The sequence below is a fragment of the Rhopalosiphum maidis genome, chromosome 2 (genome assembly GCF_003676215.2).
Source record: "Rhopalosiphum maidis isolate BTI-1 chromosome 2, ASM367621v3, whole genome shotgun sequence".
Taxonomy (NCBI): domain Eukaryota; kingdom Metazoa; phylum Arthropoda; class Insecta; order Hemiptera; family Aphididae; genus Rhopalosiphum; species Rhopalosiphum maidis.
In genome coordinates this window covers 29,756,448-29,771,951 of record NC_040878.1, presented here as the reverse complement: position 1 = coordinate 29,771,951, position 15,504 = coordinate 29,756,448, and the positions used below count along the sequence as shown (strand labels likewise).

The 15,504-nt window shown below is 34.5% G+C and overlaps 1 protein-coding gene across 2 annotated transcripts in view; it reads right to left on the bottom strand.

Moving 5' to 3' along the window:
• Positions 1-303: 303 nt before the first annotated feature.
• The window catches only part of LOC113554603, a 30,317-nt gene continuing 15,116 nt past the window's right edge, over positions 304-15,504 (bottom strand). Inside the window, exons 1-2 of one of the 2 annotated variants that reach the window (XM_026958518.1) lie at positions 1,591-1,956; positions 304-895 (exon numbers count right to left, since the gene is read on the bottom strand). In XM_026958518.1, coding sequence (XP_026814319.1) covers positions 688-895; positions 1,591-1,769 — 387 coding nt within the window. In that variant the 5' untranslated portion in view covers positions 1,770-1,956 and the 3' untranslated portion in view covers positions 304-687. Of the gene's footprint in view, positions 896-1,590; positions 1,957-15,504 lie in introns of those variants that run through there. The other variant, XM_026958519.1, reaches the window with a different exon arrangement.

Genomic DNA, 15,504 nt, shown 5'->3' with positions numbered 1-15,504 from the left:
TCTTTTTTTTTTCTGCAAAAAAAATGTTTGTTTCATCAGAACTAGTTTTAACTCATGAGCATAATTATTTGTTTTCCTGATTGCTACATATAGAATAAAAATAACAAAACGACAGTACAATATGGTAATATTTAATGATAAAATAATAATAACATTATAAAAACACAAACGATGATTGTAATTTTCATAGAATATGAAATATCATTATTATACAATAGATACTTTTTTAATTTTAATTTTTAGGAAAAAGTGTAGACTAATATTATGTTTTTATTGCAGATAATGGGTAAATTTAACTGTGCTTATTATTTATTATTAAATGCGTTTCTATGTCGAAGCTCTTTTAATCGTTTATAGGTCATATATAGAGCATTACTTTCTGGAAACCGAACAGATATTTTATAAGTTTTAGGTTTTCTTAAATATTTCTCTAAACATACAATTAAACAATATTATGTATATCATATGATATTTTACTATCAAATATAAGCACAGCATAATAATGCTGTAGTAAACTGTTGTAAATAAAAAGATTTCAGCTATATACACCTGGATCAGAATGATGTCCATTTAAAGAAAATCACCAATAAAAATACACGAGTCTTTATCGGAATTATTGTGTAACTCTTCGGCAGGTATATACATAATATTATTACAATTTATTATATTAATAATGTTACAATGATTTCATATCATGAAACAAATATTTTTGGTTATCTTAAGTTCAAAATATATTGCAAATCGCCGAACACAACAGACTTGTTGTTGAATTAATTTTCTTTCGGTGGCTTGTCTGCGAATTTGTATTGCAGAGCACTTCGGTGGACGTTTTAAGGTGACGGTGCGCTGTAAACTGTACAGTGTACAGCAGGTCATCAACGGGAATTGTAAAGCTCTAAAAAAAGATAAAAATCAAATTAATGTTAAACATTATTACAACCGTACAGTGATAATAATAATCAATATGTGCTGGTAGGGTAGGGCTTCGGGTACTAATATACATTCGTCCTTATACTGATCATATCGGTTAAAAACGCGTACACGTCTAGTGATCGAAAATATGACACCGGTCGCCGATAACGAATTCGGATCACTTTATTTTTCCTGTGCAGTACGTCCGCAGAGCACGCCCATACGGTTTAGTACAATAATAACCGACATCAGTTAAAACGGTGAGCCGAATTGTTTCCACAAAACGCTATTGTCGCTGTCGTCGACCCTCCGCCGCCCCCCCCCATCGACAACCGTTTTGCCCGCGGCTTTTGAGCTTACTGATTTCGACAACTGCAATATACGACGACAAAGCGATCGTTTGTTTGGTTTGTTACCTGCGTCGATAATTCGTTACTGCTGCACAATCGCAGGCGATGTTTATTATATTGTATAGGAGGCATCTACCGCGGCTATGGAGGTGAAAACGGTGTAATAACAGTATTAAAATAATATGTAGGTATATTATTGTGTGTATAGTTAGGTACGTGGCGCGCCAGAGCAGTTTTAGTAATAGTATATTATAATAATTGAATGTGAATTACCGCGGACGTATAAAATACATCACGCGAACCGTCCATTGAAAAAAAAATACATTACCTACATTTGTTTTCTCTTTCTTCCTCGATCATCATCGTTTTCGAAACGATCCACTCCCACGCGCCCACGGTTTTCGAGAGGATGTTATAATGCATTCGCTTCGGCAATGACGCGATTGCGATGACGACAACGACGACGATGATGACGCCATATGTACGGCCTAAACGTTTGGCGGGCATGCACGACCGAACAGTGTACTATAAAAAAATCGCATAAAACGGAAATATAATATATTTTAATCGTCTTTCCGCCAAACGAACGTATTTGAGATCGGAGATAAACGATGACGATAAACATATTATATTATATAGAATCGGTCAAAATCGCAAACTGGTTTGTCCCCGGCGTACGCGCGTGAGGCGTTCGAAAAATGTTTTTATTGTTCTGGAATGAAGTATGAGAGTACGATTTGTTAAAAAAAATAATTATGCGCGTTATTTCCGCCGCCCGACGTATACCTGTTGTACATAATACAATAATAAAATATCATAATACCTATGTGTAATAATATGTGCAATTTTTTTTTTTTTGTGTGAAATGCGTGTGGAGTAACCATACAACGCGCACATTGATGATTTTATTATTGTACACTATTAATTGCTGTAGGAAATTGTTAGAACTTATTTTTTCGATTGTCTTCCGTTGGAAATATGTACAATGTCAGCTCCTCAATAGCCATCATCACTGTGTGATTATTATCAAAGGATAGCTAGGAAATCATTTGTATTAAAATTCAAAATATAATATACAGTTTATTGTTAAAGTGTTTGCATCGATTCGATGACAAGGTCTTGACAGTTGTGTATACATCTATACATAGTATATTGTTAATCGGAAACCTGCAATAGTTGATACATTACATTATTATGATGTATACGAATTGGAATAATATATTATATAGTAGTCCGACGGACCACTGGCTGAGCATCACACGACATCGCGTATGCATTATTATTACGTGCGCGCACACATGCATATAATAATATAGGGTTCTCCGAAAACGAAAAATATAAAACATCAACCCCCGACACCGCGACGGGGGTACACGCGCGCGTGTGTTATAGACACGGCGGCCGGCGGGACGATCACAAATAAAACACTTTTATCCGTATAAAATATTATTACGCCGCCGGTAGGTACGCATTTCAGACGAGCGCGAGTATATAAAATAATAAATATAACTTTTTTTTTCTCTTCACACGCACACGCGCTCACACATGTACACTCACGCCACTGTACGCACGTCGTCCGATCGCGGAACCTCTCCCGGTCGGTCCGCGACGGCAGCTGATTTTTCGAATCATTGTGTCGGGTATAGTGCGTGTACATATATAATAATATTATATTATATATACGTACACGGACCACTGCCAAACGCTCGCGTATATATCCCATTGTTACGGTCATGTCTCGACCATAACTCGGTCCACCCGAAAAATAAACGGACAAAAAAAAAAAAAAAACTAAAATACCAAAATCAAACACACACACACACTCACGATTGCGTATATGTAGCCGGTAAACCCGTATTATAGAGGTAGGCACCTATATGTATATATATATATAGATACACACGTATATTATACATTATAACCGCGACACTCGAGCGTCGTGGGCTGCAAGGACTGCCGCGGCGGCACACACAGAATGTGGAATTCGTGGATACCTGTTGCGCGTCATCATATCATATATATATATATTATATATTATGTACATAATATGAACAATAGCGCGCACGCTCACGCACAGCACACACACACACACACACACACACAGATACACATACACTCGCGGGTACCCACTATATTATAATATACGTGTCGTGAATATTCGCCATAGGTATAATAAGTCGCATTATATGTATATATAAAGCGTGGTATACAATATGTGCGTATGGTACCTGCATCGCGGTATATGAAACGGAACACCGGTAGCCCAGGCCAACGCACGGCGAAGAGATGTTATAGAGGTCATCGCCGTAGTCGTTGTCGTCGCTCGGCCGCGGTAAAAAAAATGTCCAAGATCCAATTGAGATCGGTTTAGTGTCTTGCGCGTGTACGCATCATCGTTACGCGCGTATAATACGCATAATATAATATATGATATATATAATAAGGTATGGGAGGTCCGTCCGAACCTTGTAAAAACGCCGTTGAAAATTTACACCTACCTCCATATCATGTATATTATATACCTATATACATACATATTATCGCCGTACACACGTATATAACGCGTGAACACAATAACGCAAGTCTGCCAGGACGGGCGGGGCGGTCGCGCGGCTACGCTCGAGTGTGTGTTCGCGTACCTATGTATATTATGTATATAATAAACATGATGTGTACACTCACGGTCCGAAATGTGTGCTGTGTAAACGTCCCCTCAGCATGAAATTATATACATATATATATATATATATATATATATGTTTATGTATGTGTGTACCAAGTGTTGAGCTAGTGTGTGCAATACCTATGTGGCTATGTGTGTTAAAAGCCCTCCTCGTTCGCCGCTGTCCGTACACGCCGGTCGTATATTATAATATGTGCGTGCGTGTGCTCCGTGTGTGGTTCGCGTCCAGACCTGCTGCAGTAGTGTCGTGTGTGTGGGTCATTCGAAACGATAATAGTAATAAATACGCGAACCCGGAAAACTCGACGACGGGAATATATTTTATTATATGTATACATATGTACGTCATGGGTCATAAGGGCAACGTATCACGAACATCCGACACTACGTCGCAGTGCCAGGTCCACAAGCGATTCAAGGAATGGGGGGAGGAGATTTCGTGTCTTCGAAAATTTAAAACTATTTCGTAACTAAAATACGTCATCGATGTCTAAAAAAATTCCACTTACCCCATCATCCCCTCCCATCGTATCCACCTTTAACACTAACAAGACTATTCGAATAAACCTATACGCTACTATTATTTCATAATCTATTCTTCCCATGTTAAAATTATTGTTTTTGTGAAACTTCATAATAGCACAACACTTAAGCATGTAAGTTTACTGTATCACCTGTTTTTTACGATTTTCTTCTGTACATTTTCACCGATACGCATAAAGTAAAAGGGTTTTCGGTCGACTCATCTCCACATAATATTATGAAAATAATGAGAAAACAGTAAACACTACAGTGAAAAAATAAATTAATATTTATATTACTGATGACCTCTGTGGTTAATCTCTTTTTCAGGAGGAATATCCGTAAAATAAATATATATATAACAGCAGACTAACCCCATCACCCGTTGACTAGATAATAAGATACGTTGGTATCGGTGATCTTTTGGATTCACAAAATTTGTAAACGTCAAGGTTTCGAAAACGATTTGTGTCTCTAAGATCATCATAGTCATAATATATTTTTTTTTTATTATAAAACCATATTAAACATGATTCATTATAAAATATAAAAAGTTCTACTACCTTTAATCAAAGCTTATGGAAATGGTAAAGAGTTACACATAATATGTTAATTTAGATTTAAATTTGAAATAATGATAGGTAATACGAAATATAAGGATCCAGTTATAAATATTTAAGTATTTAGAATGCGCGTCCGACGTTTTCGATATTGAATTGTCTCCGTGTTTGAACCCGTATTTTTATTATAATATATATATACGAATAGGTTTTTAAACTCGTCGCATTCGCCAATTTCTCAAAGAATGGGAAATAGAAAAAAGTTTCGTTCAAAAGTTTACATTTTCCGCCACGACAATACAAACTGTAGAGACGAATAATAATGCAATAATGTGTGTGTGCCGCGTGTTAGCGAGTGTCCGACGAAATTATTCAAATGCGCGAGTGTACCTAAACATATTATACCTAATGCAGTAAAAAAACTTCCCGGTACCATCTCGTTAGCGGCGGCAAACGACTTTATCGACGGATTCGATCACGAATGCGTAGGCACACCGTGATAGAGGTTCGCGTGTGGATCGATAAACGGCGCAGATACAGATCAGCGTCACACCGTTATGTACAGGTAGGTACAGCATTATAATATTATGTTATTTTATATAAAACTAGTTGCGTTTTACCCTACTTCGCCAAAATCAATTTATCTCTGTTTCGTTTCACTTTGGTTGAAATATATAATATATATAAACATTAAAATTAGTAATTACAAAGAATAAATGTATGCTTTTTATATATCTCGATTCTGGAATTATTTTCGGTGTAAATACAAACAACTAGAGTCTAACTTACGAATGTTTAAAATTCGAAATAAATCCAATATCGTGAAGATTGGGATTGTTCGTTTGTATGCTTTTGCATCAAAAATATTTCCAAAATATTAAGAAAGAAAATATATACTTAGAACATAATCGACAATTACCTGTATAAATGTATTTATGGTATTTGTATTTATAATTTATTATTTGATTCGAAATTATTTTTTTTTTTAATATATTAGTAAAAAATGTTTATATAATATTATAATATTTCATATATTTTAATGATTATATAATAGTAATATAAAAATATAATCCGCAGTCGATGGCAACCATTTTTATCTGTATGCCATTCTATATAGAAACCTATATGGGTTTGAATAATAATCCTAGTTTCGAGGGGTTTATTGATATAACTTTTATTGAAAACGGTCAAGTCGTTCAGAAGTTATACGATCACAGCAGACGCATAGAAGAATAATATACATAACAACGGTATATACTTCTTATAATATATTATTGAATTATATACGGCGGAAGTAAACCATACTATATAGGATATATACCATCATATACGCCAAGTTATGTCTGTTTCGCTATTATACCTCATAATATGTATATGGACGCTGAAACGACGCGATTTCGTGTATAGAATGAACTTTCGAGTCAATACGATTACAGTCGGCGGGGTCATCCACCACATATTATAATAATATCATATTATATTATACTGTGGAGGGTGTCCCGCGGGCTCGCAAGGTTCATTGAGCCCGTACGCACACACACACGCATATACTTAGACACTCTGTCGGTTTCTTTTTATTTTTTTCGTATATGTAAATATATATATATATATATATATGTATACAATACGAGTGTATGTGTGTCCTACACATAGTCTTTGGCTACGGTGTGTGTGTGTTCGAGTGTGTATGTGTATGTTCATTATTGAATAGCCGAGGCGGCGGCCTGCTTTTTTTTTATATATATTTTTTAAACCCGTCGTCGTCGTCTTCGTCTCCGTCGTCGTCTTAGCCGTCGTTGTCGTCGTCGTGTAACCCACCGCGGCGGACACTATGTGCTCGTGTATATGTATGTGTATATATATTTATATATGGGTACTTCTACCTATATAATAATATATAGGTACGGACGTCGGATGATGCTGTGGCGGTGGTAGCGGCTGTGAGGCGAGGTACGGTCGACGACTACCGCGACGCGGCGAGGGGCAGAGAGACGCACGCACGCACGCAAACAAACGAGCGGTAGATTCTCCTCCGTCGCCCGTTCTTGACTGGATTCTTTTACCTTTAGTGTATATGACACGTATTTTTTTTATTTTTATTATTATTATTATTTTAAACGATGAGACGGTTTGCATCCGTCCGCGCGCGCGCGCTCGCCCGAGAGCCGTTCGACAAAAATGTTTGTATGCGCTAGAAAGTAGCCATTAAAAAAAAAAAAAAAAAAAAAAAAACGGGGAACGGCTTTCTTGGTCCATTGTGATCTTAAATGTATATGTATGTGTGTGTATGTGTGTATAATAAGTATAATATATATTATTGTATATGTATATACCGTATCACTGCCGCCTTCTCACAAAACCCGCGAGCTTGCGTAACGTCCGCCGCTTAGCCGCTGCACGGATTTTTTTTTTGTCACCGAAATGTTATAATATCATTACAAGTTATATATTATTATTGTATATTTGTTTTCGTTTCGTTCGGTGGTTCCGATTTTCGATTGTTTTCACCGGGGGTGCACAATGCGTATATCATAGACACGTATATACGAACGGTGGTGCGCGGTGGCGTCCGTGGCGAGGGAGATGAGGAGGGTCTGTCGTCCGAAACTGCGAACAATGGGGGCTTAACACACGCGCGCACACGTGAGTAAACGACGAAAAAAAAAAAAATAATAAAACGCAATAATAACCGATGGACGGACGGACGTGTGTATTGATAACAATAGTATAGCGCGAAATCGGATTTTTTTCCCTCCCCGATTCGAGACGGACGGATCGCTGCTCTAAATTCGAGACCATGGGGTGACGGGAAAAAACCGCGGGCCTTCCGAAAAACAGTATAACAAAAAAAAAAAAAAAAAAAATAGAAAATACTACAAAAAAGAAAAAGGGGTCGCTGAGGGCTGCTGCTACTTCTGCTACTGCGGCGGCGGCAGAGAGATCCGACAAACGAGTTATATGCGTTCGCGAGATAAATGCTCGGCGATAATTTTCGCGGTTGTAGCGACGTCCGGGCGTTGTAAAATCATTACGACAATAATAATTTTACTCCGTAGCGGCGGCTCCCTCTGCGAGGCACACGCAGCAGTCTACAGCAGCAGCAATCGAGCCGCCAAGCCCGTGTGTTGTACAATTCCCCAAAGTCTTTATAATAAAAAAAAAACCCCCACCACTATCACCATCACCTATATAATATATATATGTATGCAAACGCCTTTACAGCCGCCGCCCGTAAGAGGTGCACACGTTCGGTTTAATTTATTTGAGGGTATGAGGAAAAATGAAAAAAAAAAAGAAATGGAAAATTATGTATAAGGGGAGAACCAAATTGCTATACGGTTAAAAGAAAACAGTTTTGTCGGCCTTTTCGTTATTTTATATAATACATAATGTACGTAGAGAGAGGGTGATTGAGAGAGAGAGAGAGAGAGAGAGAGAGAGAGAGTGAATGAGCTGCAGGTGGGTATAGGTACCAACGCGGTGGCGGAGTGGGCTTCCTTTTCTTTTAAATTATACTCGGCGGCAGAGAAATATATCGTCCACTTTATTATCGGAGCGAAAGCAAGTAGTTTTCAACCTTCGAGTTTTTCCACTCTTCCTCGGCAACGCAATTCGCGGACGACCCGATACGGTATTATTCGTCGTCGTTCATACAATATTGCATATTGTATAATATCCGGTCCGGCCAGTGCAATGAGACAATATAGTAGTAATATTGCATAGGTATATGTTATGCGATTGAACCACGTTTTTTTCGAGGTCGATCATAAGGGGAAAACGATTTGAAAAAAATTAAACTAATGTCGATCAATTATTGTATTATGATGTGTGTAATCGCATTTAATTATTTATTATTGATTAATTTTTTGATTGTTAAACGTTAAATTATTATTGATTTTACAAAAAGGCGCACTCAATTAAATTAAAAATGCCTCACTTGGTGAAAAATTCGTAGAAAATGATTTCATATTATTATATACGCGGCGTCTTATTATTGCAAATAACCTTGTGTGATGCTCTTCGAAGCGGCGCACGCCAACTTACGCGACCTACTGAACTAGTTGTGCTTTCCAAAAAATCGTGGGACGTTCGTACGTGTACCCGCCCGATAGCTTTAATATAATAATATCGGAATATCGGAAACCAGTTCTCACTTCGTGCGCAATTGCGTTAACACAAACTCGCGTTACACGCGTATATATTGTAGTAAAGTGAATTTTTTTTTTTTAATGAAATATACGCGATTGGGTATTGATCGAGTTTTGAGTTTGTTAACAAAAAAAAGAAGAAAAAAAACAAAACAAAACAATATCGAAACGAACGTGAAACACTGTTATTTAAATGGAATCGATATACCTCTTTATGTAAATTATGTACCTATACACAACAGCGTAGGATTTTGGATGTAAATAATAATGAGCGGGCGCGCATACACATCGGACTTGATATTATACCAATAGTAATATAATTATATTCTAATAATATGACGGGTGCCTATATACGGATACAATAAACGATTTGATTCGTATTTGCATATATTATAATATTGTTGTTGTTGTGTATGTATTGTATAGATATCGCGGGAAATGTTCCAACATGTCGCTAGGTATAAGAGGTACTTAGTGCACCTTGTAAAAACGATAACATATTATCTCGTGTGTTTTCGCGTTTAGACGAAAAAGAAATATTCAATAGTTAGTTTCGAAATAGAAACCTATAACCCTACGCGCGTCATATAATTTATTGTCAATCGTTATAATGCTTTCGTACGACCACGGTGGGATTTTCGAGGGCGATTCTACAAACACGATCTGTGAGCAGTTGTAGATAAATGTAATGCACCGTAAATTAAGTATTTTATATACGTATTTAATTTCGTCGTGGGTTGACCATGTGCTGTAAAACTTCCGTATCGTTTAAACCGAATACAAAAAAAAGGTAAAAAAAAAAATTAGTAAACAGTCGAGTAGAGAATAGTAGCTATAATAATATACGGAGCTTAAAAAGACGATTCTCGATAAAACAATAATCGTGATTGGCTATATAACTGAAGTCACCATAAATTAATACGTATTAATAAAGATGTATTTTTATTATCTATGTATTATATATGCTATAAAATTATTGTTTATATATTATTAAATTGTAGCTTATAATTTAAAGAATGTTTAATTTAAATTTATGTGTAATAATTATCATGTCATATTTATGTAATGCTTGACCATAGGCACAACTTGATTTAAAGCCAGTGGTTGTTTATTGTTTAAATAGTTCAGTTTACCATTTTGTAAACTTTATTTTATTATAATATGTGTTGAGAAAATATATGCTTGTCTGATATGCTCATTATGCGTATTCTCGACTTTTAACTGGGAGTAGAGGTCTAAACAAATTTTGAACACTGTGTCAATCTTAAATTATTGACAATATAATGTTGTAATCTGCATAGTTTTAAAAAAACTTTTTTTTACCAAATTAAATTTTTGTCGATCTCAAGAGAGGCCTTGCTTAGGTGATGTTTGCAGAGTTTAAGAGTTAGTGCAGTTTCATAGACAGATTTCTGCTGAATAGTAGGTGTAGTACAGCTATACATAGACAATACACAGATTTTATGTATATATTTACACATATTATAAACGTTGCAATAAGAAGTTAGGTGCACCTCTCGCTTTAGTATTCAATAAATCCAGTAAGATATGAAAATAAAAAAATATAGCGTTTCTAAAGACCACCGCGGTCGATAGACATTGAAGTCAATCCATTGACGATTTTTCACGTGCTCAGACCAGTCGGGGCACCGGATATCCGCGTCCGAGGTCACCCGCTGCAGGCCCCCCTCCGCGCCAATACAGTGCAGGGAATTCCTATACGCACGACCACGCGCAGCGGATGTAAAACGGCGTAATGTGCGAGTGGGGTGGGGCAATCACACATAATTTCATTACTATTGTTTATTTTTTTTTTTTGTTTTTAAAATTCCCTATAGCATTCGCGCGTGCGTATATACGCGCGTTTGCTGTATACATTTTTTAGTACACTTGCCCGCCGGACGGGGATGACTCGAGTCGTCGATCCGAGGTTTCGGTTTGCGATCGACGCCATCGCAGTTTATTATGTTATACAATAACGGACTACGCGTACCCAACTGTATCTACCTATTGAAATCGTTTTTATATTTTTTATCATTATTTTTTTTTTTTTTTTGGCGGATGTGCCAGTGGTTACGTGGCTCCGTTGTCGTTGTCGTCGTCGTCCTAGTCGCAGCAGTCATCGGTCGACGGAAAACAATGGGCACACACACCACACGCACAACACACACATACACACACACATACACGTATGCTCGTACACGTAGACACGTCGTATACTTACGCAGAACGAGGGGGGACCCGTTTAGAATGCATCGCAACGCGCGACGGTCGTTCCGCCCACGAGCGCCTCCAAAACGGACGTGGTCTAAGCTCGCGAACACAATCGAATCTCCGTTTTGTATTTAACGGCGCTCGCGCGCGCACACACACACACACATATAATTTATTATTACGCGAGAATTTATAAATTTTTTTTCCTCTCCATTCATTGTATCGTCTTTTAATTACACCATTTATATGTACGCACGTTGATGTTATTATTATTATTATTATTATGTTTCGATCGACTCGGGTGTATAATAAAACGCCGTTTATTTCTATTTGTCTCCACACACGTCTGTCTACCCCCACACTATAACACAACAATCGATATTGTTATTAATAATATATTTATCATTGTATAGGACACCGGTTCGGCGGGACCATGATACGTAATGTTATGGCGGAAACCGATACTTATTAATATACAGCAGCATTAACAGTGAATATTTGATGGTACGATCATGTGTGTTTGGAATTTATGGCCCATCAGTTGGTATAGGTCACAAACAGTTTTTAATATTTTAGTCTATCGAGTAATTATTTTACGAAGATATAAGATTAAAATTCGGCATAATTTATGCATAATATTATACTGAAGTCTGAGAGGATATCAGCGTGTGATCTATTATCTTGTCGCTTGGCCACACTCTGCATATTATGAAAACTTATATTATGTATTATAAATATTTAGTACAAAACAAAACTGATTTTCACAGAATTTGTTTTCTTATAACCCAACTGAACGAGTGTTATAATTATAAGTATGAAGTATATTTAAACTATAGTCCATACAAAATTTACTGAAAAGTTGTTATAATATGTTTAGTGTATGTTGTAGTTAATATTGGTAGTGCAACATTAGTGAACTGGAGTTATTAAATTTTAAAATTTTAAAAAAATCTTTTTTTATATCAATTGATTATATCTTATTTAAGATTAAAATTAAAACTAAAAATCTATGTAATTGACAAATTAACAATTATCACGTCCATAAGTAAATTTTGTAACAGACCACATGCTTGTTCACTTTGAACAGTTAAGCTACAAAAATGAGAGTTCTGAAGATTGATAGTAACTATAACTCCAGTGAGTTATCATTATGTGTATTTTATTATATAATACATTCAACAATAATTAATGCCACGTGGTACCGTGGTTCTAGAATTTTTTTTATACATATAAAGTGATACCATAGCCCTTACGCCCTAACCGTATATAGGTAAGTAGCACTGATCCAAGTTGTATTAATAGTCTCAAATATACACGACGACCATGGTACTTATGATATATAAAGCAGTTATAAAGCAAGTTAATGATCGTTATAAAATGTGAGTATATAAAAATACATAGGTACTAAAATAACACGTTAGTATATATTAAAATCAGATGAAAAAATTGTTAAAGAAATTACTTTTTATACGCATCACTCAGTGATGGAGAAAAGAAAAAAATAATTTTATGTCTATACGAATAGTAAATAATACACAATATTATAATGTATCGTGTGTTATTACTAACTAACTATAAAACTATAATATATATGTATAGGGCATAGGTACACACCACGCATACACCCATATTAATTGTTCTAGACAAAAACGATTAAAACACGATTAAATTGAATGACCATTTTTGTTTTACAGATTTTATAAATAATTTAGTACGATGCTCGTCATTTAAACACAATATTCTAACACCTTCGAATTCATGAATTATAATATTTAATGTATAGCTAGCTATGATGTAGTGAATATTAATGTTTCCAAATCGTAAACAAAATTTACATTTTTCTTTCAAACTAATAAGCCAATATAATATTTTATGATAATCGAATTAATTGTCCTCGATATCAGATAGGTATATGTGATATAATGAACCCTGGTTTTTCAGAACGAAAAAATCATACCCTTAAAATTTTACATCGAATCTTAATAGAACTTCTAAATTTTTTTAAATATATTATGTTTTTAAAGTGACGGCATTAAAATTGTAATTTTTTACTTAAAATATAACAATAATTATATTGTATTTATTTATTTGTTATGATTACTAACCTAACTTAATTCGTTAAATTTCTTAACCCAACTAATATTAGGTATTTACAATTTTCAGTTCGTTTTGATTGAAAATCTCGCGTAACGTATAGCTTATCATTATTATACTGATGTAATATAATTTAATTTTAATTTAGCACAATGTTTACGTGTATTATTTAAGGAATTTTTATCCGTTTTCTGCCATTTAAATATGATCAATAATATTGTCAAAATAACACGCGTATATATATAGTAATGAGTACCTTTACAGTATACGCGTATCGAGTGTTGACATTACGTATTATGCAATCATTAAAAAGTGGTAATACGGAATAACACGACTGTAACAATGTTTTTTTTCCTCGTCACGTGTATGCACAAGTCTTGGCAATTTACAGGCAATTTACACCGTGTGTAATAATATTTAAAGATCGAGGCAATAATTATATTATTATTGTATACATACACGGTTTGTGTGAAGAGGTTTGTAAAAAAAAATAAATGATATATTCTTCGGAGTTAGATATCTATGTATAAAGATATAAGTAATACAATTGTATGAAATCGTTTCTTCATAAAAACTATCTACTGATATATATATATATATATATAAATAGTTTTGTACGCTTAACTTGATTGTGCGTATTTAATAACCACATTACATTGAGCTTAAAACGTATTATGTTATTTGAATGAAACTGTCATTTTTTTTCTTTACCCGATTTCACCCACTATATAGTTACTATGAACTTAACGCAAATATGACGTGACTTTTGACGTATTGCCGTACAATCATTATTATCGATTTATCGTATACCTATCTAATATCTATATCTATATTATAACAATATTATGACGATATCTGATCGCCTTAGGACGGTGCGGGCGTCCATAAGCTCCTATACGGTATTTTATACGGAAAAAGAGGTTATTTGCAAGTTCTATTTCTATGTAATCAATAAATTCAAATAATAATAATCATACATAGAAAAACATTCAAATTTAAAAAAAAATTGACTCGACCATGACTCAACCGTCAAATATATTGCTACATGTAATATTATTATGTATACCTACACTACAAGCGGTAAATGTAAATTATAGGTATCTATTTTTGGTCTGTAGTAACACAACTGTGATTTTTTTGCGCGTTATTTATTTTTCAGCATGCATTACAGCCAATTTTTATTACCAATAATTTGATATAAAATCAAAATTGCTATATTTAATATTTTCAATAATAATTACTACAATATGCTACAACCCTTTGGTGTACCAATCTATCTGACACAGCAGTTTGTTACATTATGTTTTTATAGTGAATATTTTAGTTGTCTAGGTATAATTACGTAACGTGGACACGTCATGACACTTAAAAAAGGCATTCTAGAAAAAAGTTGAAACAAACGTAAAAAAAGAGTGGTGTATACAAGTTTAGTAATAGCAAGTCTAGTTTAAAAATATTTCAAAACACAAAAAAAGCGGTGTCTATAACTATATACACTAATGATTCGTATATAATTTTTGACATTATATATTATATAGGTATTATTATATAGATATGTATAATAGCGGTATTATACTCGTACATATGGTGTATAATAATAATTCAAACATTGTATTCGTATATAATATTATATATATTATATATAATTGACATAAATTGCCGACGAACAGTTTACACTTTGTAGTTTTACAAATTTACTATAAACGCGAACACATATAACGAGTTTTTCTACAATTTATTTTTACGTGCCTTTTATAGAATATACAATATTATGTTTGTGTGATGAATTTAATAGTTTCAAGGTACCTAATTTAACCTACGTCTATACCGAACTATCCTGAATTTATTATGCGGATGATTCAATTTTTTCAATAACATATATAAATAAAGATACCTATATCGTATCAAAACACAGCAATTTTATATTTTAAGTTAATTCGTTAATGATGTTAGAATAGCGTACTCTAAAACAGAGTATAATTTTTAAATAATAAATGGTTGCCTAACTATTTAACGAAACT